This window comes from Acipenser ruthenus, chromosome 1, assembly GCF_902713425.1.
Source record: "Acipenser ruthenus chromosome 1, fAciRut3.2 maternal haplotype, whole genome shotgun sequence".
NCBI lineage: Eukaryota > Metazoa > Chordata > Actinopteri > Acipenseriformes > Acipenseridae > Acipenser > Acipenser ruthenus.
In genome coordinates, this window is record NC_081189.1 from 41457085 (window position 1) to 41484255 (window position 27171).

A 27171-nucleotide genomic window follows, 5' to 3' on the forward strand; every position below is an offset into this window, starting at 1 on the left:
TAAGACAAAATAGCAGCATGTTTTATTTTGGGCACATCAAAGTACACTCTACATGTGGTATTGAATAATATATTTATCATAAATTCAATTGTAAGATACACACAGTTTAACAGCAGGTGTCCTTTAATGTTAACATAAGAAAATAAGAAAAGTCTGAGAATGAGAAAAGGCCACTCAGCCTTAGCCCACCATTTTCCTTTACTGGGGGGAACTAATTTAAAAGCACAGAATCTAGTCTTTTTTTAAATGTTCCCAGTGTTTTAGATCATACTACACCTGGTAGGCTATTCCATGCTTGTATACCTCTTTGTGTAAAAAAGTGGTTCCTGAAGAGGAAGTAGAGGAAGCAGCTTCAAATGAATTTCATTTTTATATTTCCCTTCATATTTGCTGGTGTTTGCAAATGGTGTTTCTTGAATCTGTTGCTCCAATATTGAAATATTAAATTGTTTCTCTAAATCTGCCTTCACTTGACTTTGAGCTTGTCTTGAGAATCCTAAATGCTGGGATTAACATTCTTCACCATACAGTTCAAATCACGTGACACCTACTCTCTCTGTTTATGGTATATAGTTTACATATATGTAAGTGGGGCTTGTGCTGTTGAAAGGTCACATTGTCACATAATTTAAATGGAATAAGTAAGTCTGTTAATACAGATAGGCTCAAAGCAAAAGTCTGGTAAAGACAGATTTAGAAACTTAATACAACTCAGTATGGGAGTAACAGAACCCAGAACCTCTCACATGGCAAACACCACAAAACAGTAAGGGAAATGAAAAAAAAAAACAATTGCAATGGCATCTGAAGCTACTTATACTTTAACTGAGTGGTTAGTATTTTACTCTAACCACTGAACTACTTGTGTTGGAATTTGCAGTATTTATGTCAGTTTAATTCATTTGTGTGGAATCAATTGGTTGCTATGCAAATATCATTTACATTCCCAAATGTTTTCAAAGCCTTTGTGTTTCGACGAGACACAATGAAAAGGGTTTAAAAATCAAGTTTGGACTCAGTCTTTATAATGGCACCGGGTATCCTGAAAGCAAGACTGCTGTTGATTTCCATAGAGTACTGCTTACAGCATTGGGGTTTAATCTCTATGGCAACTGACAGCGGTAACTGAAATAAAGGCTCACCATTTCCCTGGTACTATATCTAAATTGTATTTATGCTCCATTTAACCAAACCTGACATTTTTGTTGTTATTGTTTTTTTGTTTTTCAGGGATAAAGCAATGATAAAAGGGTATACAGATGAAAGAGATAATCTTGCCCGACAAATAGGGATACTTCAGTAAGTTTCCTTCAGTCTTTCTATTGATAAATCCCTGTTTTCTGCTGGTTTGTACTAAAAAACACTTGGGTTTTTTGTACATATTTAGAGAAGTCTGTTTTAATGACCAAGTTAAATGACTGCTAATTTTTTTACTGCATACCAAGCAATACTGTTTGTTCTTCATCGCTGTACTGAGTTTATTGGAAACTAATAGATTCCACATAAAGTAAAGTTATCTGTCAGTTTATAGAATTCTGTACTAATGTATACAGTACTACACCACTACAGTGGAAGTACAGGGTTCCTAGCACAGTGTAGTTAGATGTACCTGTGTTTTGAAGTGCATCCTGTTTTCTTAATTGCTACATCCTGCCTTACTGCATTACTCAAACACACAAGTTCACCAAGAAACCACACACAGGTCACAGACTTATAACCTTGCAACTTTCTGGCATGCCAGCTGATCCTACTGTTTTACAATACCTTGTTGCTTTATTAGTGGCCCTATTTATAAAGCTTTAACTTGAGAGTTATGTAAACAATATTGTCTCAGTCTTTTTTTATTAATTGAATACATTTGAATATTCATGAAACAGTTCTAGACTGTTGTTAAAGACAGTATTTTTTAATTAAAACATTTTTTAATTAACTCATGAGTTAAAGCTTTGTGAATATTTACTTTTGAGACATATTTTGAGTTTAACAAATTCTAGATAAACAAAAATGTTCAAAGCCTAGCAAAGGGCATTCCATTGTGTTTAAATAAATCCTGAATGACTTCCCATTCCTTTATTCCTTAAAAGATCAGCTAACAGGAAACTCCATGACAGCAATGATGGCCTAAGAAGTACACTGGAAAATAGTTTAAGCAAATACAATAAATCTCTGGTAAGAATCGCAGCGTAGTATGCATCGTGCAATGACACTTCATGTCACCTCTGTCATTTTTTTTTTTAGAAATTTAGTTGTTGCCAATTATTTTGATTATTTTCTCCCCTAATTTGGAAATGGCCAATTATTTTTAGGCTCAGCTCACTGCTACCACCCCTGCGCTGACTCGGGAGAGCGAAGACGAACACACGCTGTCCTCCGAAGTGTGTGCCGTCAGTCGACCGCTTTTTTTCACACTGCGGACTCACCATGCAGCCACCCAAGAGCTGCAGCGTCGGAGGACAATGCAGCTCTCGGGCAGCTTACAGGCAAGGCCGCAGGCGCCCGGCCAGACTACAGGGGTCGCTGGTGCGCGGTGAGCCGAGGACACCCTGGCTGACCTAAACCCTCCCTCGTGCGGTTCTCGGCCAATTGAGTGCCGCCCCCTGGAAGCTCCCGTCCTCGGTCGGCAAAGGAATAGCCTGGACTCAAACTCGCGACGTCCAGACTATAGGGCGCATCCTGCACTCCATGTGGAGCGCCTTTACTGGATGCGCCACTCGGGAGCCCCTCTTCTGTCATTTTTAATATCCAAAACTTTGTTGCATTTATTTTTATACTTTATACGTGGTTTTTAATTACAAATTTGTCTTTGAACTGTATATTGTTACTTTTGTTATGGGAAGCAATGTTAGGGAATTTAAATTGAGTTATTAGCAGGGTGTATGTTAGTGAATATAAGCCATAATGGCCCTTCTTAATTGCTCTGGCTAAATCACCTGGAAGAAAGTTTTAGTGTCTTGTCGTTCTGTCTCCAACACTGAATTGAATGAAAAACAATGCTTAAAAACATAAAATAGGTAACAAAGCATGAGGGAAATTCATTAATTTTACCTTTAACACTAAAATGTTTTATGTTCTAGCGTGTTCATAACACCTCCCCAGGAAATACCATTTCTTATTCAAGTCCGAAATTTAGTGGTCGTCAATCTCCATTTAATGATAGGTAAGACGTGTTTGTTTTTTATCTAAGGGGTTAGTTTGCCTTCAACATTAAAAAAATATCTATAATTATATCCATGGGTAAACACAGCTCACATCACGGGTAAAAGGCACACATATATTGTTTTGTGCTTTTCAATCTAGAATCTATATTGAATCTATAATGCGGGTAAAACACACATTCAAATTCATGAGAGATTTTATAACGTCACTGTAAATAGCATCAATTTACATTTAATTAAACTAAAATATAATTTAATTACAATAAAGTGAGCATTAATTAATGACAAAGTCATTTGCACATCTTTGTTTCAACTGTTACTCATACAATGTGAAACGTATGTGTCACCAGATATTTTCTTCTATTCTTATTCATATAGTTTATCTAACTTCGCCAGGTCCTCTCACTCTTCCTACATGGATGAGGACTGTGACATGCTGGCGATGTGTGACCCAATGCGCAGGGTAAGCTGTGAGGTGGAGAGCCTAGCAGAGAGCTGCTTTGACAGTGGCCTCTCAACCCTCCGAGACTCCAATGACTGTGACTCTGAGGTGGAGTTCAGGCTTCAAAAGAACTTCCAAAGGTCACACGAGACGCCAGAGAACTTCGGGGGAGATGCTTCTGATACAGATGTACGCTATGCTCACTTTCATGTGTGACCTTTACTCCATGGCAAACCTATTTATGTACAAAGCAAACTGACCTTTCACATGGAGGACAGCTGGTGCTTTCACATGATAGTGTTGTATTTTATAGCTTTTACTGAAATTGTAGTAAGATTAATCAGAACAAAAAAGTAAGAATAAAACTAGTTTTAATTTGTCTAGTGGTCAAACTTGTCTACACTACTAACCTGTTTCTTTAGTTTTATTTATACAGTGCAAAAATGTTTTGGATGTGTACAGGTTGGGACTGGACGTCTGTGGCACCCTACATTTATACAGCCACCTTGTGTCCTCATGTATATATATATATTTATAGAGCAATACTTTTAATCGGATTGAATGCATTTTTAAAATGTAATTGTGTTTTTTTTCTGTTCCATAATGATTACTTACTAAAGATGTTCTTAAAAGAATTGTCTGCAGTTAAAAATAATTCCAATGAATTAGCATATACTTTTCTATAGAAATCATATTGAACTCATGCATATATGTGTCCATTTACGATGACAGATTTGTTTGTGTTGAAACTAAATGGACCTAAAATGCCTAATGTTTGTTTGTAGGTGCCAGAGATCCATGATGAAGTGGCTTACAGTTCTGACGGCAACAGTTCAGTACTAGACTGGAAACCAACAACACCAATCAACAGGAGAAATTCTTTAACTTCCGTCTCAACGCGAAAGTGCATCTCTGCCATATCACCACAAGTACTATACCTCACCTTCTGAGTTTGAGATGCTAACTGAGGGACTAACATTTGGGGAATTTATATACAAACTGTTTGCTAGCTGGGACATGACTCTGTGTCATATTGTTTGTTGTTGAAACAGAAACTTGCATACAAAGCATAGTTTTGATACTGAATTTTAACTTGTTATTCATTATAATATCCACCTGTCACATTTTGTGCTGCACAGAGGCTAACAGGTTAGCAGTATTTGCATTGTGAGTTTCTGTGAAAGTGAAACCTGAAAATATTGTCCTAGCTCAGAAGTAGTCAAGTGACTCCAGAATATTCATGTTATATTAATCATTAACCAAAACTTATGTGTTATCCACTCGGGCTTACAGCCCAGCCTAGAAAGACTCAACAGACTTATGTTTAAACATCGCTTTAACAAACAAGCTCATTGTATGGTTGGCATGCAAGGGAACTTGGGGAATATCTTAACTAATGTTTTAGACATCATGTAACTACAGAAAATAAGTTTAGATGTTAACAAGTACTTTTGGGTAAGGAATAACCAATTTCTGAAATACAGTAGTGCCAAGCTTATAAAATGACCTCCCTTTTCAAAGGATGGAAGTTTGAAGCATCTTGAAGCTCTGGGAAGAAATGTAATTTTCAATCTTTGGGTCTAGAAAGAGTAATAGATTAACCTTCCCCAGTACTGAGGTACAGTGAGTCCTGCTAATAGGGGGTTTCTGTTCTATGGAAATATCAGATTGACGCACTGAAGAAGTTTTGCATTTGATTATCAAAAAATAAAGGAAAGCTATTCAGATACTTTCTTGTAAAAAAAAAAAAAAAAAAAAGAACACTGTGTGACCGTCCCAACAACACACATAGATAAAGTTCCTGGTACAGACTTGCATGACTTGTCAACAATGAGACACATTCATAGCTTACATCCTTTTTTTTCATGGAAGCTGCTGAAGAATGTAGTGGTAAATTGGAAACAGTTTACCATCAATAATTGTTGTTGTTTTTACTATGTTTTTTGTGTTTGTTTTTCCCATTCTATTAGTATTTTCTTTTCTTTTCTTTAGGCAGACAATAGAGATTTCAAATACCCTAATTCTGAGAAAGCCTACAAGGTTGTCTTAGCTGGAGATGCAGCCGTGGGCAAGTCCAGCTTCCTGCTGAGGCTTTGTAAAAATGAGTTCCGTGGAAACACTAGTGCCACACTAGGTAGGTTTGTTGGATAGACAAACTGACCAATAATAATGTATATATTATAATCATGTAAATATCGGTGGATCTAAATACAGCCATCCTTGAACTATATTTAACCTGCAGATTTTTTTCCCCCAGGGGTATTTTATGGACAAACTTACTAACATTACTTAACAAGACCATACAAAATTGGTTTAAACTTTAGGCCGGGAGTATTAAGCTCTACCACTGTTTAGATTATTAAAATTGACCCCAGGGTATCAAACGTTGTTTTTTTCCCCATCAATTGTAGATTAAAATAAATATGTAGGATGACTTTATTGTTCTAACAATGTCATCAACCATCTGTGTAATGTAACCTCAGAACCAAAGAGACTGACTCAAAGCAGTTTATATTTTGTATATGTGTGTGTGACACATTTTTATTATATTGATAGCTCAGTAAGTTGTATAGATATTAATTTGTGTTCAAAACAGAAATGAGTGCAAAAATATATTTATTTTTCTTGTTCCATTAGTAAGTCACACATGTGATTCTTCATTCTAGGTGTTGACTTTCAAATGAAGACGCTGGTTGTTGATGGAGAACCTACAGTTTTACAGCTGTGGGATACTGCGGGACAGGAAAGGTACAATTACAAGTTTCTTTTTTCTAGTTTCAATAAGACATCCTACACGACTGCAAAAAGGTTGGAGATAAGCATACATTTTAGTTTATCCAAATTTGGCTTGATAAACCACTACTGTGATGATATTTAAACTTTGAACTTATTTTTAAAAAAAGAGAAACATTGCATTCCCTAGTTCATCTATATCCCTAAAAGTGTGCAGAGTTTGTGATCTGCTTGCATTTACTATATGTTTTGCTTCTTCAACAAGAAGAACAGGACAAGCCAGGGCAACTTTTGGCTGCTTATTTTCCTAATCTATCAACAGACAGTAAACTTTTGTTTTGCATTGCGTGTCTGAGTGTCTACAGAGAAATTCCAACAATTGGAATACTAGTGGGGATACCATAGCTTTGTCATACTTTTTGTATGCGGCAGTGTGGAGTAGTGGTTAGGGCTCTGGACTCTTGACCGGAGGGTCGTGGGTTCAATCCCTGGTGGGGGACACTGCTGCTATACCCTTGAGCAAGGTACTTTACCTAGATTGCTCCAGTAAAAACCCAACTGTATAAATGGGTAATTGTATGTAAAAATAATGTGTAAAAAATAATGTAATTGTATGTAAAAAATAATGTGATATTTTGTAACAATTGTAAGTTGCCCTGGATAATCAGTATTACTGCAATTGTTTTAAACTTGCCTTTGCCCCATTGCCTCAAAACAGAGCCCAAGCGGTATATTTATGTTATAATAAAGTTTTGAGAGTCTATATGCTAAGAATAGTGTGTATGTTTCAGATTTCGAAGTATTGCAAAATCCTATTTCAGACGAGCAGATGGAGTTTTATTGCTGTATGATGTAACCTGTGAAAAAAGTTTCCTGAACATACGAGAATGGGTGGACATGATTGAGGTGGGTTATGTGAAACATTTTTTAAAAATCACTGAAATGATCTTTGTTCAAATGTTTAATTTCATTGTTTGTCAGCCCTTCAAAACTACTTAAAATCATTACATTATTTTACGCACTTGAATCTTTGAAAAAAAACACTTTAGAGATGCATCATTAATTTATGTTCCGCTTGTGTGACTTTCATTATATTTAGGTTCTGCCGATAGGGATGTGTGTGGAGAAGATCATAAATGGGTGTTTACTACAAATAAATTCAAAAGGAAGTCAAACATTGGAATAATGTCATTAGTTTATTAACTACTTTTGTTACATCATCCCAGAACACTAAAATATCTGTGCTGTGTGTCTTAATCTATTAGGACGTATCCCAAGGGGAGATCCCCATCATGCTAGTGGGAAACAAGGCTGATCTGCGTGAGCAAGCCATAGAGGAAGGAATAAAGTGTATCCCAATCAGCTATGGAGAAAAGCTTGCAATGGTAAGCTTGTCATATCATTTACCAGATATTACTTTGCACTCTGGTCAAATCTATGAGGGTTTGGGTGAATTATATGCTATACTGAACAAAGCTTCCTTGTTTTTTCATTATCTTACAGAAACTTCAAAAGATTGTGAATTAGTGAAGGGCCTGTATACAGTAAATGTACTGCAGTACACGTACAATTTACTGTTAACAAATGAGATATCTGTGCAATACCCTATATTTCCTGTAAGGTTTGGGCCTGTATAGGTAATCACAGTCGTTTTCCTCCATCCTTTATTCTAAAAAACAAAAACAAAAGAACTGAAATCCTTGTGGCGGTACCATAGAAATGAGTTTAAAAAAGGCAGGTGTGAAATTAAACAACTTGAACAGCCATCTGTATTAAGCACCCTGTGCCTTTTGAGAACAATTATTTATTTATAAAATTACCATACTGTTGTGTTATTGTTTCTTTTTAGGCCTACAACGCCTTGTTTTGTGAAACCAGTGCTAAAGACGGTTCAAACGTTATTGAAGCTGTGCTTCACTTGGCTCGGTAAGTATTATACCGAGAACTGATCAAATGCAAAATACATCCAAATCAGCCACCTAGAGTGGCGACACTTACGTACTATTTACCTATTGTTTGCATAACTTGTTATTCAGGTTAGGTCGCAGTGTCTAGTTGTCGCATCTCAGATGGGAAAAATATATTAAAACAAAAACTATAAACATTTAGATGTATTAAGATGGGCCAGCTGCAGCGCAAACATACCGCAATTTGCATTTTCATTGCAACAATATACATTTTGTCGTATGTACTAAGAGAAAATATGTTAATGAGTTTTTTCTCTTTTTTTCTACAGCAATGTGAAAAAGCAGAGTACCAATAAAGATGATTTAGACTCAGTTACCAACTTATCAGGGGTGAATAGTAAGAAACCAACAAACATGAAGACATGTTGCACAGTCTAAAAAAAAAAAATGAAATCAGGATTGCTGTTGGAAGAAGCTTTTTAAAAACACATTGACTAAGGGATTACTTTTTACCATTAGTGACTCATGTGAAGACTAAATTAACCAAATCTCTTTACATGCATCTCATTTGTATCCCAAAATGGTCATGTTATCAGCTTATTGGAAGTACGTGCAATGATGGTATTAGTGCGGGTTGTTTGGCCTAATGCATTTGCCAGTTAAAAAAATGATAAAGTTGTAAAGCAACACAAGTAGAGTTATTAAGTACCAAATATGACATGAAAGCAACAGGTATTTCATACCCTAATATTCTGTGATGTTGTGGTAGTGCAGTGTGCTTCCCACTCTTAGGTTGAGAGTATGTATTGAATGTTCTGTCTTTGAAGTTGGCTTGTGTCTTTAAAGGTTAAGGGCACCCTTATTAGAGGACTACAGTTAGATGTTTGTTCCCTTAGTGCTTTTCACTGTAAATGCAGCAGAAACAGTCCCACCTTAGACCCATCCCATTTTGTTGAACAAAGGGGAGTTGTGGGAGTTGAACCACACTCTTATAATAACTATATTTGTATAGGATTAGATAAGCAACACTTTCTGGGCCCTGGAATTTAATTAAATAAACAACAATACATTGTGATGTTAAGTCAGCTTAAACATAACACTTTCTAACATTATAATTTTAAATAATAAGTAAAAAGCCCATTTAGTTCTCACTACCGCTGTTTCTTTTAGTATACAGTATCATTGACCTCCATCTTGGACATATAACTCAAACCCTCTCACTGGCCTTGTTTCATTCTAGAAGCACAACGATAACATTTCAGTTAAACACTGGAATTCTTGTTCAGTAAAATAAATGGAAATTAGCAGACAGGGAATCTTCCCATTATAAATAAGAGATAAGACAACTCTAAAAGGTGAACATTGTTTTTTTCAAATAGTTTTGAGTGGAGTAGGAGTGTTTAATCTATCCATCTAGTCGATCTAGGAGTTGCTCGGATATGGTAACTTTTTGAACTGGATGAGATTGTAAAAAAGATACAGAACATTTTATTTGTTTGCTGTAACATCAAAAGGTAGTTCCTTTGCCTTTTGCACCCTCTTGTGGAGGATAGGTAAAGACAGTTCATCCTAATAAAAGCAATCTATAACATAAGAGCTATTTATAGAATCTCTATCTATCTATCTATTTATCTATCTATCTATCTATGATAATCAATGGTGGCCCCTTAAGCCCCCAGCAGCAGTAGAATCAACACTTTTCATATTATTATTATTATTATTATTATTATTATTATTATTATTATTATTATTATTATTATTAATAGTAATTTATTTGGTAGGCACCTTTATCCAAGGTGACCTATAAGTGTTACAGGGCAGTACAGGGTTACAAAGCAAGATTCATATTTAAATACACTATAGTTTACAGTAAGTGCAACTAATACTACTAAAATACAACATGAAATAGGATGCAACAAGTTAGGATTACAACAGGTTATATCTACAATGACATATTAGTAGTGCAGTAGGGCAAGGATAGTGCCTCAGCTGAGGGTCCAGTAATGTGGTGCGTAGGTCAGGTGAATACAGTGCATAGCAGTAGGGGTGGATCAAGAGATCTACAAGTGCAGTCAAAACAGGTTTTCTCCATTAGTTTATTCTAATATACTTTACTGTTGCACACTGCCAGCATATGTTTAAAAACGGTGCTGTATACAACATTAATATAGCATTTAGATTTCAAGACCATGTCACTAACATACTTTGCATAAAATATTTTCTAAAGAAAGTTGTTAAGACAGCAGAAAGGCAGACAAATCCATCACATCCAAAAATAAACTGAAGGAGTTTACCTGCACTGGGGAAAATAAACAAATACTGCTGGAAAAGGGCTAAAATAATATAAATATGACAACAAACAGTAACAGAGAAAAACAACACTAACAACTAGATTTCCAAGAGAAAGGAAGTGGTATCATAATATGACATTTTGAAAATATATCTCAGTTTATTGATGCTACCGGTGTCTTCTGGGAATAGTAGTTTATCTGGTACACGCTGAAAGGTGTTTCCAATCAGCAGAAATGCAGAGGAAAACTACAACTCCCCTAATCCACGCATGTCAACAGCGCTGGCTTCTCATTTAACGTTGGGACTAAACAGTCAAGGGGTTTTCCACGCTATCGAGCAGCGACACAGTTTATTTTTTGTCGACCGTCTCAGAGATTTTTTAAATGTTCATACCATTTTTTTCTGGTCACATTTTAAAATTTCCTTCCACTTCACTGATAATCGCGCATACTGAGGGAAGCAGTGCTTCAGCAGGGGGCAGGAGGCTGTGAGTGGCTCCTCCAATTAAAACCAGGGGTCAGACTACATCGTCTGCCATTGTTAGTACTTAGGTTTGCCTCTGAGAAAAAAAAAAAACCTCTCTGGGCTCCTCCAATTAAAAACCTGTGCTCAGATCATGTGATCTGCTACTGCTAGTACTGTACTTAATAGCAGGTATGAGTTTATAACAGAGGCTTGCCTCCTCTGAGGAAAAAAAAATCCTCTCTGGGCTCCAGAATATGCTGTTAATATAGGAATGTTTAGGTTCGTTTTCCTTAAATTTTAGACAACAATTGTATTATATAATTGTATTATATAATTTTGTTTTATTGAACATTATTCTCCAGCTAAGAGAACACCCCTCGGGAAGCAAGCAAAGTGTTATCATAGCTGAAGTGTTCTCTAAGACGGAATTGACCACCAGACACAATATTAATCAATCAATAAATAGATGTTTATTACTTGTCATGACGCACGTGCATCAACATGTGAAATGAACTGAATAAGAAAAAAGCAACAGGTAAGTGTATGTTAATAAACTATAATAATAAAGTAATAGACAAACTAACGTTAATAAACTAATTGTCAAACTAAATTAACACAGCACCCCTACACACGTAAAAACATGCAGCAGCAGCTGTTTAATTACGAATACATGTACAGGAGCAATGTTAAAGACATGCACGTTATTTAACAGAATGGTGAAGCAACTCACCAGAACAGGAAATACCAAATTGCTCGGTGACTTGTGTCTGATTCAGGTTTTTTTCTAGAGCTCGAACAATTTCCAACTTTGTGCAGCAAGAGAAACAGCGCCGCGTTTCACCGTTTGTTTACATGCCATTGTATAGTGATGAGGTGCAAAACGAGGCAATGATAAATAACTGCGGATCTGGAAAGGTTGAATAAACCAATCAGTGTGCCTCAAGACACTCTCGCGATGGCAAGTCAATTTTGGAAAGACTGAATAAACCATTTGAATTTAAGTTTGATAATTAGTTATCAGGTTACAAATCAGTACTGTATCAGTTGTGAACGAATCGCTATCGGTGCCAAAAATGTGTTCCTGTTCCTTCGGTGGAGCATTTACAATGGGGAAAAAAGGTTGTTCCCATACCTTTCAAATTGGGCCCTGTTTCTCAAAGAACAGGAAACAAAGGCAAACTTATGGGAAGTTTGAATATATACCTTTATGAAATATTTGCCAAATGATGCAGCAAGTGCCTCTGTTGAAAGCTTAAAATCAAGTATATATATACATTTAGACCAAAGTAGGTCAGACATGGCTACAATATTGCATTTATTCACAGCCCCTTTGATTTTATACTAATATTCAAAATGAAGGATATATCCATTAATTTCAAACTGTATGAAGTTAGGTACTTATAAAGTTTAATGTGCCATTATTCTGTATTTACTTTATATATTATTTATTGTCTTTGTGTTTACAGAATCAAACTATAGCATTATATATTCTTAGTTGTTTATTTTTGCAATTCAGATTAATATGAAATTTCAAATAAAAAAAAAAAAACTTTGTTTTTCACATGCTATCTGCTCGATATTTAATTTATGAAATAATCCCTTTTAGACCTTTCTACTTTTTAAAGGTTTCTACATGAGAAATATATTGTACATACGACTATTTTTTATGTAACTTACAAATAGTATTATTGTGTTCAGTTATATTTACTGATGTTTTTGTAAAGCTAATAAATGATAAATAATGCTAATATAAACTCCATTAGTTTTCAGTGAGGTTGCAGTCTGATGTTTATATAAAGTTAAATGTTTTTAAAATGTTTTGTATTTGCACTTTGAGTACCATTTAGCCAATGCTACGTCTACATATTGATATTCATGAAATTGTATAACAGTGTTTCGCTGCAAGTCTATAATAGAAATCAACTTTTTGCTATGGCACTTGATGTTGTAGTGTTTAACCTGTCACAATACTGTTTAAATTATTAATAAAGAAAAAGAAAAAAATGATTTGATGTATGTTGTTTCTTTCTACTTACGCCAAAAGTAATGGCCCTCTGTTTTTCCCCTCATTTGCTTCCTCATACTTATCAGTACATTTTGCATATGTTTTTCTTTCAACTTAATTCAGTGGCACCTATTTATGTACTGTTTATGTCTCTTATATAGTAACAGCTTAGACATATAGAACTGTGCTCACTACAGTGACCTCCACTTTGTGGATTAAACAGGTGGAATGGTGTCACATGACCAGTAGAGTTGATGGGTTACTGCATCATGTGTTTTCTTATCACTCAGCAAGTACTCAAAAGTGGCTAGTTTGCAACAGTTTGTTATTAACTATAACGTTTCCATAAGGGATAACAGTTTGAGTTGTTTATGTCACTTAAAACTGATACCTGTTCGATAATGAGATTCAATGGATTGTTCGTTTGGTAATTGGATTTGGTTTTTGCACTTTGTTAGGCTTAGTTCTTAACAGTTAAAATGTTTGTCTCTCATATTGCAAGAATGTTGTCATAAGTTCCTCAGAGTTTGAGTTTGAAATCCCGCTTACACAGACAAGTGTCTGTTGTAAGTGAAGATCGTAGCAAGGACTATGTTTTAAATGTAGAAGATGAAGTGGAATTAGAAATATAAAAATGCAAAAAACAAAGGAATGTGAACCAGGAACGGAGAGGAAAGTTCTTGATCGTTTTGATGAACCTAAAACAGATGAAAACTATCATTGCCAGAGATCGGTTTTCGAGAAGTACTCAGGCAAAATGTAAGTGGGCTGTAAGCTTGTTTGAAAAATTGTTAAATTAAAGAAATGCAAAAGCTAAATGAAATGTGAAATGCTAAGCTGAAATCACAAGCCCTTTTCTAAGTGTTACATTTGAAATGTGTAATGCTATATCAACGAACTAAAATAGTATTCGCTTTTCTGTTGAATTGTTCTGCCTGTGGTTTCGTTTTCTGTGGATTCGTAGCACAAACTGAATTAGTTAATCTCTTCAAAGCCACACGGCCACTTTTAGTTAGAAGATTTGTAGAATTAATCAAAAGATCAAAGGGTGATGTCACAGAATTTTTAAAAATGACAATCACACAATATTAGCTGCACAAAACAAAATCAATACATTCCTGTAGTTTGGTATTGAAATTGAATATGAATATATAGCTTGCTATGGAGGCACCCTTTCTCAGAAGGTTTTACAACCTCACTTGATAAGGCCACAGTATTTTAATTGTGTAGCAAATTTAACCTGCCTGTTTTAAAAAAAGTGATTTTTAAATTCACACACCTCTTATTAGCACTCATAATATACGTTCAGTTATTGCCGCACACAGTGTTGTTTTAAAAGTTACTTATTTTTTATTTTATTTTTTTATTTATTTATTTTTTTAAATTAGTCGTCGCCAATTATTTTACCCCGGTTTTCACCCCAATTTAGCATGCCCAATTATTATCTGTATCCTCGGCTCACCGGTCGCAACCCCCCCGCCGACTCAGGAAACGGAGGCTGGAACACGCGTCATCCGAAACGTGCTCCTGCCAAGCCGTCATTTTTCGCACTGCAGATCCACAGCAATGCCACCAGACCTATAGTGCCGGAGGACAACACAGATCTGGCGGCTCCACTGCAGAACCACAGCCGTGGATTCCCCTGCCGACCTAAGCCCTTCCTACCCGGGCACCGCTCAGCCAATTGTGCGCCGCCCCCCAGGAACTCCCGGTCACAGTCGGCTGCGACATAGCCTGGATTCGAACCTGCGATCTCCAGAAAAGTTACTTATTTAATACTGAAAAAGCAATTATTCCTTCCACATTGCTATTTCCCCCTCTATACTTACAGGTGAATGAACTGAATTTTGTATATGTGTTGATAATACTGATTGATTAAAGTATATTAAAAAAAAATAACAACCAAAATATATTTAACACAAGAAAAAGAGGGACAAGAGATAATACTACTGGTGCAAAAAAAGATTATTGGTTAGCACCACTTTAAAAAATGTTCACAGGAATATATTAAACCTATTGCGAAACATTTTGAAAAAACATCCTTTGAGCAGTCTTTAGATCTTGCATGGTGGGCTTTGTTTTACAGGTCACACTTCACTTTATATCCCACTTCTCATCTGATGTTTCATTTTGTGTGTGTATTTATGCAACCTACAGTAGTTGTACCTACACGTTGTTCACTTACCGTGCAGCTGTGTGCATGTTTAAGATGAGAAGTAATGAAGGCGCTCCTTGTTAACAACGCATTTCCCAAGGGTGACAAAAGTCGACAATGTACAGTAAGAATTAAAATTTAGGACTACTCGTGAGCACAGTAATTAATTATATTGTAACGTTCAGTCTGGAATATTAGGGCTGCGCCATTGTGTTCCGTTTTTGCCTACAGCAACACCAGCCTGCAGCTATTGCATGCCCGGAGCAGGGAGGCGGCACAGACAGGCTGCTTGCATTCGCTCCTGGGTAGCATGCATGAGAGCCTGAAGGGGCTGCTGCGAAAAGGCCCCATAGGCTAACATAGGTGTATCCCTGCACCATCGGTGACCCCTTGTCAGGGGAGTCAAAGGATTCAGGAATTTCAAGGGACTCATCTGGACTAAAAGAAGGGACGGTGGGTAAATACAATGTTGTATTTTTGTTGGCAGGCTTTGGGATATTTAAGGAAGCCTGCAAGCTTCTTGGGGCAGTGTGGGGAAGCTTGCCGTGACTGTTGTGTATGGAGTGCCATTTGTGCCAAAACTATTAATCAGTTCATCAATTAATTTGTCAATTTGTGCAGAAATTAATTAAAGAATTTGTCAGTTCTTCTTTTTAATTCATTAATTCAATAAATCATCAATTCATTCACCAATTAATAAATGAATTTGTCAATTAATGCATCAATTCATCAATTAATTTGGTAATAATGTAATTGTATGTAAAAATAATGTGATATCTTGTAACAATTGTAAGTTGCCCTGGATAAGGGCGTCTGCTAAGAAATAAATAATAATAATAATAATTCATCAATTCGTCCATCAATTAAAAAAATAATTTGTCAATTCATCCATTCATAAATTAATTACTGTACATCTGGACTCCATCAAGATTTTTTTCTGAACACATTTTCTTACACTTTTCCTTAAATCGAAGTGATTTATCAAAATGTTTTTTGTTTTTCTTTTAATAATTTAGTCGTTGCCAATTAGTTTTTTTTAAATTATTTTCTCCCCAATTTGAAATGCCCAATTATTTTTTAGGCTCAGCTCACCGCTACCACCCCTGCGCTGACTCGGGAGGGGCGAAGATGAACACACGCTGTCCTCCGAAGCGTTGCCATCAGCCGCCTCCTTCTTTACACACTGCGAACTCACCGTGCAGCCACCTCAGAGCTACAGCGTCGGAGGACAACGCAGCTCTGGGCAGCTTACAGGCAAGCCTGCAGGCGCCCGGCCAGACTACAGGGGTCGCTGCTGCGCGGTGAGCCGAGGACACCCTGGCCGACCTAACCCTCCCTCCCCCCGGGCGACGCTCGGTCAATTGAGCGCCGCCCCCTGGGAGCTCCCATCCATGGTCAGCTGTGGAATAGCCTGGACTCGAACCGGCGACGTCCAGGCTATAGAGCGCATCCTGCACTCTAGCGAGTGCTTTTACTGGATGCGCCACTCGGGAGCCACCCAAAATGTATTTTTTAAAAACAGAGAACTAGAAAGTTTGATAAAATAATATCCCTTTCACAAAGATAAGTTATGATGGCTCAGATACGATTCATATCACGATACTTATGAAAAATTCATCTTTGCTTGGCAGATTCAGTTGAAAATCAATGATATGTATTTACCACTAAGTAGTATAGCACTTGTTTGAGTTTAAAGACAAAGCAGTATGTCAGCTAGACTTCCTGTGATATCAGGTTTAACTTAATTAACCAAATCTGCTTACCACATTTCTGAGAAAGGGAAAAAAAATACTAAGCAATGTGTTTGATAACTATTAAAGTACAAAGTTTGTTCGCGTGTTTCTTTAGAAAAATCAAGTCAGCATTAAGTTGCGATGTTAATCTTTTTTTTAAATGTACATCAGCGTTTTTGATTGCATCATACTTAACATTAAATCAATATATTATTATTATTATTATTATTATTATTATTATTATTATTATTATTATTATTATTATTAGTAGTAGTAGTATTAATATGTCATACATTTTATCACTAATTATTTGTATTTTTCAAGTTAAGGTTGAGTATATAATTTTATTTTGTATACTATTCTATACTGTGCTGTTTTTAAATGTGGTTAGAAATAATTTAAATGATTAGATTTAAATTAATGATAGTATTAAATAAGTAATTTACATCAGTATTTAGACATTTATTTTAAAGAAAGTAACACATTCAACCAAATCAAAGTTTAAGGATCATTCAACCAAATAAAAACATTATTATGTCTGTGTGACAGAAAGACAATGATTCTTGGTGGTAAATCTCCCTCTCGACCTGTGAGGGTGCTAAGTAACGGGAACAGAGTACTCTGGACTACGTGGCCTGACACTTCGTTCCGAGGGTTAAAAGGAAGTCGGTCACATAGAAAAGAGACGGAGCTTCGGTACACTAACTCATTGACCCGGAGGGGAAATGATGTGGCAGCTGCAGATCATAAAAAGCAGCTGCAATCGTTTACCAAGGGGTCATGAGTGACGGTATAAATAGGGGTCGAAGCAATGGTATCTGTTCCTCCATTTTGGTTGTGTAATTTACCTGGAAGGACCCGTACTGTTGGTGAAATAAATTGTGAGTGTTTGTTTGTACTGTCTAACAGCACTTCACTTGTACCACCACAATCACTAATTCACGCACTAACCAGACTTGTGTATGTGTTTTGTGTTTAATGTGGGGATACAATAACGGGACTATTATTTCAGGACCAGCTTGGGGAATTATAAATGTAAGTAATACACACCACTGTATTACTTACCATCATTATTATTTCCTGTTTGTTTCGCCGTGAGGCACTGGACAAAAACAACTCATAAAAACAAACCTTTTCACCTGGATTATAATTGTCTGTTTGTTCTTTAATCACCTGCACCTGTACACAATTAACCACTTTGCCACAGGCGTACTGAAAGGTGAACAAATATAAAATAAACAAATAAATATATAGCATTTGAATACAAAAATTAGTAACTAGTAAAATTAACCATAGCAGCGAGTTTTTACAGACACTGCTCGCTTCCTGATTCCTCTCTGTCCACAGTAAACAAGGCAGGCTGTCTCCATCTCCTCTACACTCCCATTGGCCAGAATCACAGCTGTCTCAACTCCCATTGGCCAGGCAGCGTTTCAGCAGCCTGTTCTGAAGCACTTAGTAAAGTGGCAGTATTCCCTGCTTGCTAGCAGTGGAATACTGAAAAAAAAAAAAAACATTCTTTCCTCTACTCCCGTTTAAATTCCGGAAGCGTCTGTCCGGCTCATTACACAATGGGATATGTCTAGGATCAAGTGGAGTTTACATTCAGACTACCAAGACCTTTTCTTTCATGATTTACAGTTTAATAAATGTGGCACATTAGCTACTCATTTCAAGCTTGTATCGTGATACACAATATCTATAACGTGTTGTAAAGTATAGCGATGCATCGATACACCGTGAATCGTCTGACCCCTAATATATATATAAGACTTCTATATTATTATTATTATTTATTTCTTAGCAGACGCCCTTATCCAGGGCGACTTACAATTGTTACAAGATATCACATTTTACATTATTTCACATTATACAGATTCACATTATTTTATATACATTATACAGATATCACATTATTTTACATACAATTACCCATTTATACAGCTGGGTTTTTACTGGAGCAATCTAGGTAAAGTACCTTGCTCAAGGGTACAACAGCAGTGTCCCCCACTGGGGATTGAACCCACAACCCTCCGGTCAGGAGTCCAGAGCCCTAACCACTACTCCAAACTGCTGCCCACTACTCCAAACTGCTGCCCCTCAGTCACAGCGTTTTAAAAGTCAAAGCACAGTATCTGCAGACATGTTTCGCCCTGTTTGGGGCTCATCAGTGCAGTGCAACTGTACTTTGACTTCTGAAAAGTTAAGGAGAGTGAGTAAAAACAAGTAGCTTTTGAGTTAAGGGGAATGAAAGCAATGAATAGAGAACAATGGGTAATTGGGAAATATGCAAATTTCAGCATATTTCCCGATTACCCATTGTTCTCTATTCATTGCTTTCATTTCCCTTAACTCAAAAGCTACTTTATATACATATATATATATATATATATATATATATATATATATATATATATATATATATATATATATATATAAGAGAACGAATATGAACATTTTCTGAATGCGCGTTACGTGTACATTGGGGGGTGGGGGTTGCGGGTGAAGTGTTTACATGCCCTCCTTAAACAGCACTACAGAGTTTTGACAAAAAAAAAAGTTTCAGAATATTTGACTTCTGGTTGAGAAAAAGGGACTGGTTAGAACCTGTTTACACAGCACACAGGAAGTAAAGAATTTAAAAGGCAATGGAGAATCAATAAGCTTACGTTATTTTTGTTTTAGTGGACTGTATTTGTTTAAAACGTTTCTGATAAAATGTTTTTATAAAAAAAACATAATAGTGAATATCGTGGATGTTAATTTGAATGGCAAATGCTATACAGTACAATATGAAAAATGTCTGAAAATATTTTATTTGCTGTACTGTATTATAAAAGTACTCACTTTCATTGTGAATTTTTTTGTGCATTGTTTTGCAAAAATAACCTCATGTAGTAACTAGCATGCCTTCCGCCAGTCCTCCAAAAAACACATGCAATATTTTTGTTTCATATGCTGGTTTATAACATTTGTATTACTATAGCCTGAATTCAAATAATGTACAGATAGAATGCAGCAAAAGTAATCAAAGCAATGAAACTAATTTGTCCAGTACATGCATAGTAAATGAAACTACCTTGCTTATTAAAAATAAACTGACCTCCTCACAGAACCACCTGATTTACTGTACAGCAGCTTCCAGATATTTGCACTCCAAGACTCCAAGTAGTACGCAGCAACACCCCATTTGAATCAGATGCTTATTTTAACTAATTTTGGAACTGGGTAGTGATGATAATTTTGGATGACCTCTTACAATTTTGATGGAGAGCTGCTATCACATATTACATTTATTTGGGGATTTCAGACTTTTTAAAGGTTATTTATTTTGTTATTATTATTATTTTATTATTATTTATTTCTTAGCAGACGCCCTTATCCAGGGCGACTTACAGTTGTTACAAGATTTCACATTATACAGATATCACATTATTTTTACATACAATTACCCATTTATACAGTTTGGTTTTAACTGGAGCAATCTAGGTAAAGTACCTTGCTCATGGTATAACAGCAGTGTCCCCCACTGGGGATTGAACCCACAACCCTCCGGTCAAGAGTCCAGAGCCCTAACCACTACTCCACACTGCTGCCCCACCTGCTGTGCACCTTAATTATTGAACTAGCCATGCTGTGTTTGCTGACTGCAGCCAGAAAGAGCTAAACAGCCAGACATACAAGCGTTTTAAGTTTTGGATGTTTTTAATTTCATTGTGGGAAAAAAGGTTTGTTATTTGCTGGTTTAATTTTATTCAGTAACTGCCAAACAACCTTAAAGTGCAATTCAAAACTCTAGTAATTACGCATGTTACTGAAGTAAAATGCCTTGTACAAAACAACATACATCTTGCGTGGTAAATACCAGGGTCGTGCCGAGAAACGAGTATGAAGAAATATTCGTAACGAGTATGATCCTTTCTACGAGCACGAGTAATGCACAATTTTGCTATTACTCGTTATTCGGAGACAAAATATATACTTTCAAAAACACACATTATTAAAAAAAAAGTTTAGTTCATATTAGGTTTTGCCTTTTTTTACCAAAGTTATTCATTATGCCCATGTGCAAATTATGTCCGTGTTAGTATTTCAGTCATTTTTGTGTTTTGTGGTGACTTTGTGGCTTGTGGTATCACTATTCCTGTCTTTTTCCAGACAAGGGGTAAAAATGTACTGCAACTGTTTGCTTTCAATTAATGTTGTTAAAAGCAAAGCAATAGTATATCGCACCACCCGGGGATGCCTTCACGTCACCGCCCAGGGATGCCTTCATGTCACCGCCCAAGGATGCCTGCCTCGCACCGCCCAAGGATGCCTGTTTGCCATCGCCCGGGGCTGCCTGTTGCTCCGCATCGCCCGGGGCTGCCTGTTGCTCCGGTTCGCCTGGGGTCGAGGATATCTGGCAATGTGCCCCACCCCTGTGTGCATTTCTGTGTTATATGTTGCGTGTGGTGTGTTAATGTTGGTGTATAGATATTACAGGATATAAATGGGTGTGTGTAGCACAAGTTATTTAAAATATATAATTGTATTTAGGCACGGGGATTGCACTTCACTTCACGTGCATTTATTGTCTAATATTTAACCCTCTGCAGTCCATTTATTAAGTGCGTGTCAGGCGTGTCAGGTCCAATTTATTTTCACACGTGCAGTTAATTTTAGACACGCTGTTTAAAAGATTTTTTCCACAGTCAAACGGGTTTAAAAGGCCCTGCATATCAACAAAGCACTCACTAGGCATCTCCAGCCCCGCCCCACCCTTTCGTTCGCTATAGCTTTCACATCTGCTAAGAAATAAATAATAATAATAATAATAATAATAATAATAATAAAATAATAATAATAATAATAATAATAATAATAATAATAATAATAGTCGTACATACCGATCAATCATCTCCTGATTACTTGTTTTATCACCAAACACCTCAATAATGCGACCCAAGTCATTATTTTATTACTATAACATCTGAAAAAAACTCTGCAAACGTCCGTGATATTCTCTGAGCCCTGATGCAGTAACAGCCAGCTTGTTTCCTTATGGCCGCTGTCTCGGCTCCTGTCGCTCCCACTCGGCCCCTATCGCTCCCACTCGGCCATTGAATGGTTTTCTTGGCTTTTTCTGGAGAAAAAACGACTAGAAACCCGTTTTTTGCATTTTTTTGATGATGTCGGACAGGCAATTATTCCTATCCGGTCCAATGTCGGACCAGGTCCGACATTGGACCGCAAAGGGTTAATAATATGTGAGCATGGGGTTGCACAGATTTAGTCCACGTGCTGGGCTTCAAGGGAATAATTAATTGGTAATTGAATCCCAGCACAATTGTATATATAGATGCACGTTTCATTCACTCTGGGTTGTGTGTTTGTGAGTGGAGAAAGGGTGTGGCGAGGAGAATAAAAAAGTAAGAAAATAAATAACTGCTACAAGTGCTGGAAACACCAGCACCGTACTTGTTTAGTGTTCGTCCACTGTCTGTTTACTGTTTTGTTGTTTTGTTCATCTATTTATAAGAACATAAGAACATAAGAAAGTTTACAAACGAGAGGCCATTCAGCCCATCTTGCTCGTTTGGTTGTTAGTAGCTTACTGATCCCAGAATCTCATCAAGCAGCTTCTTGAAGGATCCCAGGGTGTCAGCTTCAACAACATTACTGGGGAGTTGGTTCCAGACCCTCACAATTCTCTGTGTTATTTTGGCCCAAAGTGCTGTGTTCTGTTTTGTTCAAGCTTTTATTTTCTGTGTGTTATTAAACTCACTGAGCGCCGCAGCGTCTCAGTTTCACCTGCAAGTACTGCCTGTCTGTGTGTTTCTTTCTGGCCTGACGTCACCCCTACAGCCAGACTGTTCACAGGGAGTAAAGGAGGTCTGATTTGGAGAGGTTGAGTTTAAGATGATGCGAGTGCATCCAGGAGAAGGTTAGAGATATGTGAGGAGATGTAGGCAGTTGTAGGCAGTTTGAGAGCTTGTTTTAATTATTATTATTATTATACTGTAATCAGTGTTAATTGTTCATTTTGGGGGTTTGGAATGTAATAGCTTGCTAGCATGATTCCATGTCACCCAACAGGGCTGGATATGAATGTGGTTTATAGCACCGTCATAAGCTAATGTGTTCTCTATTGACTGCCTTCCAATATCAGCCATTAGGGAGGGCTCCTCTCCGTGTGCTGTCTATGATATTGGCAGTTATACTAAAAAATCAACCTGACAACTTTCTGGAGAGTGAGCTTTGCTCCTTAATAAATACTTGCTTAAGAACGCTTTAGAAAATAGTAATTTTATAAACATCCCTTAAAGTTTTGTGAATAGGACCCTTTGTGATTAATTCCACAGATTTACAAATGAATGACTTCAATGATTCCTAAAATATGTAGTAAATAAGGTATTCAACATTTTGTTTCCAAAATAAACTGTAATGCATCTTTAAAGTGTGAAGTATATACACAATCAAATTAGTTTAAAATCCGTTGCATCACATTATTTGGTATTCAGCATGAAAAGGTGCTTTACCTAAATGTGTTGAAAATGTATTTAGAAATGAAATTGAAAACTGTAATGGCACTGAAGGTAATAAAGGGTAGGACAATGGCATCTGTACACTATTACACCACAGTGCAGTGCGGACCACAAGGGGGCAGCATCGTCACATTCAATAAAGATGCATCTTCATCTTACTGGTGTTTATAAATGTATATGATGTGGTGGCCTTTAGTTTGTAGCATACATAGAAACGTATGTTCATTTTTGCAACTGGATTATGAAAACCATCAGAAAAAAATATGTTTAAGTTATCACTGCAACACATTGAACCATCCTGTGTGCAAGCTAGTGGTTGTAGAAATATAAAATCATTCCATTCTTTGAATAATATAGAACCAGAAAAAGAGAAGAAAACCTTCCCCTCAGTTTGCTGTAAACCTGTCTGAAAGTGTTTTTTTTAAATGAATGTGAAATGTCTATTATTAAATTGTCTTAACGTAGCTTTTGTGAAGCTGTGGGCTGTTTTGTTGATTAAGTTAGTTCAATGTGTCAGGGATTTTTTTTTTTTCATTTTTGGTGCAGTGCAGAAGACAGGAGAAACTTGAGAGCATTTATCCATGTAGTAGCATGACTTTCTGCTTGAATGATTATCTAACCCTCATGCTCCAGTGATCCTAGAGATCACTTGTGATATGTCTGAATATGTGTATAATGGTCTAAACAGAAGTCAGGCATTTCCTTAGGGTCATGGGTTCATGGCCCACAGTTATCTGTATCCTTATCTTTTAGGACTAGGGAGGACTGCAGGCCACTTCAATGATAAACTGAATCTGGTCTTTGCTAGTATTTCCCTGAAGGCAAACATCTAGCTGTATGTTTTAAAGAATAATTTCACTTGTTATATTTTTTGTTTGCCAAGAAGATGTTAAAACACATTGTTGTGGGAGAAACGCACACTATAAAAACACAAACATAAACCCTGTTTGTAACCATAACATTGAATATGTTCTGACTTCCATTTTATTTTCTTAACTGTTATAGAGGACGTTAGAAGTTTATTCTCAGTTCAAAATAAGAAAATGTTTGTACACATTATTGAAAATGTTCTTGGAAATACAGTCTATAAAGTTATGTGAATAGAGAGCACTATAACTAAACAGCATTTTTATATAAACATTGTTCAGTATTTCAATGTTGATGATAGGGTTCCCCAATAGTGATGGTGAATATTAATGCCAATAAATGAACTGCGTGGATTCTGCAAATCAAATATGAATGAAACAATGGTTTTAATATGACTTTTAGTGTGAAAGACACATGAATGCTCCACAAGACTTACTTATATTTAAATACAAGGCATCACTAAAATGAGTTTTTCCTTAATGTGAAGATGTGAAGGTAAATTAGGCCTGATTGGTTCTTTGTAAAATGTAATACGTCTGCCTTCAGCAAGCTTTTGTTAATTTTCAGAAAATCAGCTTGCTTGAGGTGCATGTTCTGTTTTGGAATTGATAATCGTATCTTAATGTGACTTTGATCTTCAGTTTTTTAAGAGATTGTCCTTGCTAATGCCAAAATTATTGATATTTGAGCTGCAATCCCTGCTGAATAAAACACTGAAATTAAAGCTTTATTAGAGCAGTTCCAGTTCAAACAAATTTAGCAGAAGGTGGCATTTTATTGTAATACATTTTGTTACATAAAAGGATATGTCTACAAATATGTTTAAAAATCGGAATATTTAGCTAAGATAGTAACAAGTAAAAATACTTTATGACTCTGTATTGGGCTGTTTAACTCAGGAGTTAATGCTTTGCAGAAAGGGTCCATATTATGCAGTACACTAATAGAAAATAATGTATCATTTTTCATAATGGTCTGGTCACATGTCATCTATTTTGAGAATGCAAAAGATGCTTTAATAATGGATTAAGTAGATCAATGAACACCAATGCTTATATTTTTCATATAATATTTTCTGGGGTTATGATGGGCTTAGGCAGCCAATTATTCACAATCATTATAAATCTATTATCTCCAGAGGGATAAAAGAAAACACTGGAGTCCAAATATACTGTGAAATGCTGATTAAACAGTTTTTTTCATACCATGAGCCAGCCATCACATGTGAAATGTGGACAGTTGACAATGTACCCTGGAGCATTAAGCACCTGAAATTGTAGTCTTTCACTTTGAAGGCAGCGATGAAGATGCTGGTTCATCCCAATGTCTGTGCCTGAGGCAGACTCCCCCCCAAACATGTAAACCTGGTACCATTTTAATAGAGAGTTGGATGTTCTGACTGGGTCTTAAAAACAATTCGCACCCATAAAAGATTGTTTGTAAATCAATGTTAATTCTGTTGCTTTTGCTCCAGGGCAAGAGTAAATGGTACTGTTACCAAACAAATGTTTAGTTCAAAAACAAAAGTTGAACAGACTCTAGCAGTACAAACCTATACATTTAGCAGCATGTTAATGCTTTATAGCCCAACTTGACCAGAACACCAATTCCAAACTTTGACGCAAAAAGTCTTGAAAATAACAACTGCAAACAGTATAGTTCCCAGGGGTAGTTAGATCATTATTTAAAATCTACATTTTATGTGAATAGGGTCACAATAAAAAAATTAAAAAATAAATTTAAAAAATAAAGTTGTTACTGGTCTGTATGTTAGCTATTTGTGAATCAAATCAGCTAGAAAAAAAGTTAGTTTCAGTATAAAAAACAGCATAAACTACAGCTGGTCTACTTGCTTAAATAAATGGTATGCTTATCCCGTAACATTTTCACCAGTCAGCAGAAATTGGGAATTAGGGTCACTTTAACTGATTCCCTAACGAATGCCCGATAAATTAATAATACCACTGTTGTTTTCTTTCCGTTGAGAACACACCATATCAAATTAAATAGGCCATCCTAACTAACACACAATGACGTAGCACAGAGAATAATTAATTTACATTTTTAACTGTACTGGCTTAATTCAGAAACTGTAGCAGCCACACTAATAGACCAAGGCCACCCAAACTAACATTCTATAGGAAATCAATCCTGTCTGAATTATTTATACCATTAGCCTCTATCCAAAGGCACAAAAGCAGAAACAAATCAGTACAATGTTACCTATATCTCTTCCCTCTTTAATCTTGACAAGGCTTCGTTTATGTGATAGTTTTTCTCTTGCATCTACAGCCTCATGTTTCTCATAATGGTAACTGGAGCTGGCCCCAAAGGCCTCCAAGATGGTTGTATCGTCTTTACACATGAGTGAAGCTTTAGTGATAAACCTGAACTTAAAGTAACTGAGGCGTAACTGAGGGTTCATTTGATATCTAGCGCTCCCCAGCAGTGCTGCAGGGTTCCTAGGGCAGCAGCATGAGCGCAATCGTAATTGTTGTCCTGTGAAGGAAAACAATAACACATTTCATTATCACGCTCATGTGTGAAGCATCCATTAGTGTAGTGGTGGTATAAATGACGTTATGCTTTACACTGACATGTGGGGCATGACAGGAATTGCGAGGGCTGATGAGAACAGATGACAAGATAAGCAAATATTTGAATCACTTCATTTGCCTGCAGGTCAAGTGTTGGGTGGCTTGGAAAAAAGAGAACATAAAACCGGGGCTGCATCCTTCACAAACTGCATTGAACAAAATGAGAATTATTTTTGAGATTGCAGTATTTAAATATGTTATATGTGTAGTGGATGTCTCTTATTGTATAGTGGCAATTCTTCTATCTAACAATAAGTGTTTGAAGATGTCTCCCTCTCATATACTCTGATTAA

General features: G+C 36.4%; 1 protein-coding gene across 2 annotated transcripts in view; it reads left to right on the forward strand.

Annotated features, from left to right (window-relative positions):
- rasef (RAS and EF-hand domain containing) overlaps positions 1-12979 on the forward strand; it is a 31146-nt gene extending 18167 nt beyond the window's left edge. The window contains exons 7-17 of one of the 2 annotated variants that reach the window (XM_034034917.3): positions 1231-1299; positions 2085-2169; positions 3075-3157; positions 3534-3786; positions 4383-4526; positions 5590-5731; positions 6264-6345; positions 7122-7236; positions 7596-7715; positions 8180-8256; positions 8567-12979. In XM_034034917.3, coding sequence (XP_033890808.3) covers positions 1231-1299; positions 2085-2169; positions 3075-3157; positions 3534-3786; positions 4383-4526; positions 5590-5731; positions 6264-6345; positions 7122-7236; positions 7596-7715; positions 8180-8256; positions 8567-8675 — 1279 coding nt within the window. In that variant the 3' untranslated portion in view covers positions 8676-12979. The remainder of the gene's footprint in view (positions 1-1230; positions 1300-2084; positions 2170-3074; positions 3158-3533; positions 3787-4382; positions 4527-5589; positions 5732-6263; positions 6346-7121; positions 7237-7595; positions 7716-8179; positions 8257-8566) is intronic. The other variant, XM_034034918.3, reaches the window with a different exon arrangement.
- Positions 12980-27171: the final 14192 nt, after the last annotated feature.